The sequence below is a fragment of the Chenopodium album genome, chromosome 20 (assembly GCF_948465745.1).
Source record: "Chenopodium album chromosome 20, dcCheAlbu1.1, whole genome shotgun sequence".
Classification (NCBI taxonomy): Eukaryota; Viridiplantae; Streptophyta; class Magnoliopsida; order Caryophyllales; family Amaranthaceae; genus Chenopodium; species Chenopodium album.
The window spans coordinates 29,550,991-29,554,822 of record NC_137853.1 but is presented as its reverse complement, the minus strand read 5'-3'; the positions used below and the strand labels follow the sequence as shown (position 1 = coordinate 29,554,822).

Here is a 3,832-nt window from a genome sequence, read left to right as displayed (position 1 = left end):
TTGTAACTTCATTTATAATAGGATTCCTAATTTCCAAGTTAACTTAGATCCTTGCTTTGTTTTTTCATTGGACTTCTCAAACCTTTTGCTTTTCTTTTTTCTTCTTCTTCTTTTTAAAGGTTCATTTTGTCTGTTTAAATAGTTTCTTCTAATCTTAATTCAAACAAGAAAGCTATTCAAGATGAGCAAACTTTGGGTTTTTCTTACTCATCTTCACTCTGTTCTTGGGTAACTTTTTCCCCCTATTTTTCTTGCAATTTTGATTATAATTATAAGCTGGTTTTTTGTTTTTTGATTACATCGTACATATTTAAAAATGTTTTTCTGAATGTTTGGTATGTTATTTTGATGCAGGCCAGTGGTAATGCTGCTGTACCCCTTGTAAGTATTTCACTCTCATTCATTATTCTGTTCAATTTGTTTTGTTTTGGAATGAGCAATTAATAAAAGATACTGTATTGTAGACGCGATTTGATCTCAGGTTTTGAGTACCACTCTCAAGATTTTAATCTATGTGTAGTCCACATTCTTGTTCTACGTATTTGTGTTTAATCTTCTAAGTATGTTTTTTCTGACGTGTAAATTGATACTAGGATCAGTTACAGTTCTAGAGTAACACCAAAAACTTATTGCTGAAACCTTCCAAAAAAATAAAAAATAAAGAAGAGCAGTTTTTTTTTTTTGTTTTTAGTCATTTCATGCTTTGTATTCGATTGATGTTAATCCTAGTTCACTTCATTATTTTGTCAATTGAATATTTCATGAATTTGTAACGGCTTTTTGTTTATCAAGGTGATAAACTTGTATTTTCCAGACTTAAGCCTTTTTTTTGTTTTTCGTTTAAAAATAAAAAAGAGACCTATTAAAAGAGTTCGTTCGGTGCGGTTGGTTTATGCTAAAGGTCACAAGTTTCATACCGCTAACTCTAGGTCACCATCCTTATCCCCACAAACCTAGACAAAGGCTAGATGTTGAACTCGAATTTGCTTTAATTGGGTCATTCATCTTATCTATCCGATTTAAATAAAAAAAAAAAACAAAAATGGTTTTGAATTGATAGTATTCATGTTGCTAATTTGAATCATTATATGATGTACTTGTGTTTCGGCTTTCGGTGTAAAATATGTAGGTATGCATCAGTGATGGCTATAGAGAGCCCATCAAAAGAAGATGATGAGCAGTGGTTGGCATATTGGATCTTGTACTCTTTTCTCACCCTTACTGAGATGGTATTGGAGCCTTTACTTGAATGGTATGTTTACATATCCTGCTGTGATCATATATATTTTAATTAGAATGTTAATCAAGCTATTTAATCACATTGTTTAAAGTTCAAGGAGTAATTTGCATTTAAATGACCAATTAGATTCTATTAATTATGCTTTTATATTTTGTGATAGAATATATGAGACATATCATGGTGTCAATATGTATTAATATGTAATGATAATAGGGGTGTATGTCAATTAGGATGATCGAATTCGGTCAGGTCAGTTCAAGTCAATTTTTAAAGTTGGATCATGTTAAATTATTGTCTCCACGCGAGTTGAAATCTAAATTGGATATTTTTTGAGTTGGTTTTGGGTCAGGTTTGGTGTGGATTTGACACTAGTGATAAGTGGCAATTCAAGTGTCTGATTTTAACCTTATACGTACCATGGTTGCACCACAACATAAGATTGTGTGACAGTTGTATTGGTATCCAACACAATAAATGGTTTAAGTAAATGAATGAGACGATTTATGTTGTTACAGAGGAGTATAATAACCCATTGTATCATTTGTATGTACGCCTCTTGTTACAGGATACCAATTTGGTACACGGTGAAGTTGTTGTTGGTGGTGTGGCTGGTGTTACCCCAATTCAGAGGGGCAGCATTCATTTACGAAAAGTTCGTTCGGGAAAATATTAGAAAGTATGCTATCAAAGATTATAAAGGGTTTAATGCCAAGGGCAAGGTTAAGTGAAGGTTTAGTTACATCGACCATGCTTCAAGGTAGAGATGTCTTGCTACTTTTGTCTAAATTAATGTTCACTCCATATCTTTTTATTACAAATTTAACTGTGCTTTACAATTTGGACAGGAAAGTGAATTCGAAATCGGTTAATGAAAGAAGGGTGAAAACAGAAGACTAAGCTAGCTAGGATGTTTATTTTAATTGTATCGTACTAGTTAGATTAGAGGGTGTCATTTTCTTCTATTTGTAATGGACTTTTACCTTTGTCTTTGTTTATGTCACAAGCCAATATCTTAATACACTTTCTGTTTTACGATAATATATAATATATATTATTATTGATTTCTGTCTTATGATAATATAAATTATTATAATATTGATGTCTGTCTTTGTTTATTTTATGAGCTACGAGTAAATTCAATACAAGTACATATTCTGTTTTACGAGCTAAAATTTTTAAATGATCTTCGGTGTTTATTAATCTCGTGCACTAAACTCAACGATTGAAGGTTTAGATCGACAATAGCTTGTTAAAACTCTAAAATGTGAAATTTGTAAGTCGGTGTTTATGTGATGTTTTTTTAAAAGGAAGTGGCAAAAGACAAAGGAGCATGCACATTAAAATTAAAATATCCAGTATGTCGGCAAAGTCAATATAATAGAAAACCTTTTACTTTCTATGAAAAGCAAAAATATGATGCAGAAAATCTGACCGACATCGACCTATAAATAGTAGTACTCGTATCAACATATGGTGTAGTTTGTAAGCTTGCAATTGTATTGAAGTGTGTCAGACAGTCAGTGTGTGTGGAACCACGAATTACTTCCCAAGTTTCCGTCAAAAAATACATAAGGTGGCACTCACAAATAGGGGTGTCGGATCGGGTCTGATATGACCGGGTCAGGTCGGGTAAATTTTTAAAGTTAAGTCACACTAAATTATTATGTCCAAACGAGTCTAAATCTAAATCGGATATTTTTCGGATCGGTTTCGGGTCGGGTCAGGTGAACTTTTGACACCTCTACAGTCATAAAAGGTAGAGATGTCTATTGTTACAGATTTTTTGAGACATAAAATTACATGGTAACCGGAGCTTGTTAGATCTTGTTTTTGTCAATAAAATTGCAAGCCTGGGATTAAGAATAGGTATATCGTCTATAATATCGTTTATAAGACAATAAATAATTAGAGTTGTTGGAGAGATTTTTTGGCCTAATTATACTTACTAGTGAAAAATCAAATAAGTTTGAAATTGTTATTTGTATATTTTATTTTATTTTATGGGAGAGTGGGAAGACTTGCATGAAAGTCAAGTAGTTGATTTTTTTGTGAGAAGAGATTGTGGGGGAATGTTGTCTTTTATGGCAACGATTATTTGATGACTGAAGAGTCAATTAGAGCCTATTTATTTTTATTTAACTGAATTGAAGTGAACTGGTTGGAGCTTAATTGAATTGAACTGAGTAGAGCTGAAATGAATAAATTATGAGAGAAGGAAATTAGAAGCTAAACTGAACTGAAATTAAGCTGAAGTGAACAGGCCCTTAGTGGGATCTATCATAGTGTGGATATGAGAGGTGATCAATGGGCGGGTTGAGCCGAGTTCGGGCCAGGCCAAGTTCAAAAAAGTTTGCCTTTTTTTTGGGTTGGGCCGGGCCAAACTTTAGGTTGAAAAATGTGTGTCCAAACCCGTCCAATCTAGGTGGGCCATGCGAGCTTTTTAGGCCAATTTCTGACCGGGCCAAACAATTAACTAAAATTGCATAAAATTGATTTCCCAAACCCTTTGGGGCAGGAAAAAGTTGTCCAAAGTCCGCCCAAAATAGGGCCGGGCTCAACTTGATCACCTCTAGTGGAAATATACACAACTAC

The 3,832-nt window shown here is 33.4% G+C and overlaps 1 protein-coding gene across 1 annotated transcript; it reads left to right on the top strand.

Moving 5' to 3' along the window:
• On the top strand, positions 1-2,305 carry LOC145598870 (HVA22-like protein e). Its single transcript, XM_081655268.1, has 5 exons — positions 1-228; positions 355-381; positions 1,130-1,252; positions 1,806-1,997; positions 2,086-2,305. The coding sequence occupies exons 1-4, from the start codon at positions 182-184 to the stop codon at positions 1,966-1,968; spliced, it is 360 nt and encodes a 119-aa protein (XP_081511394.1). The 5' UTR covers positions 1-181; the 3' UTR covers positions 1,969-1,997; positions 2,086-2,305.
• The last annotated feature ends 1,527 nt before the right edge of the window (positions 2,306-3,832 follow it).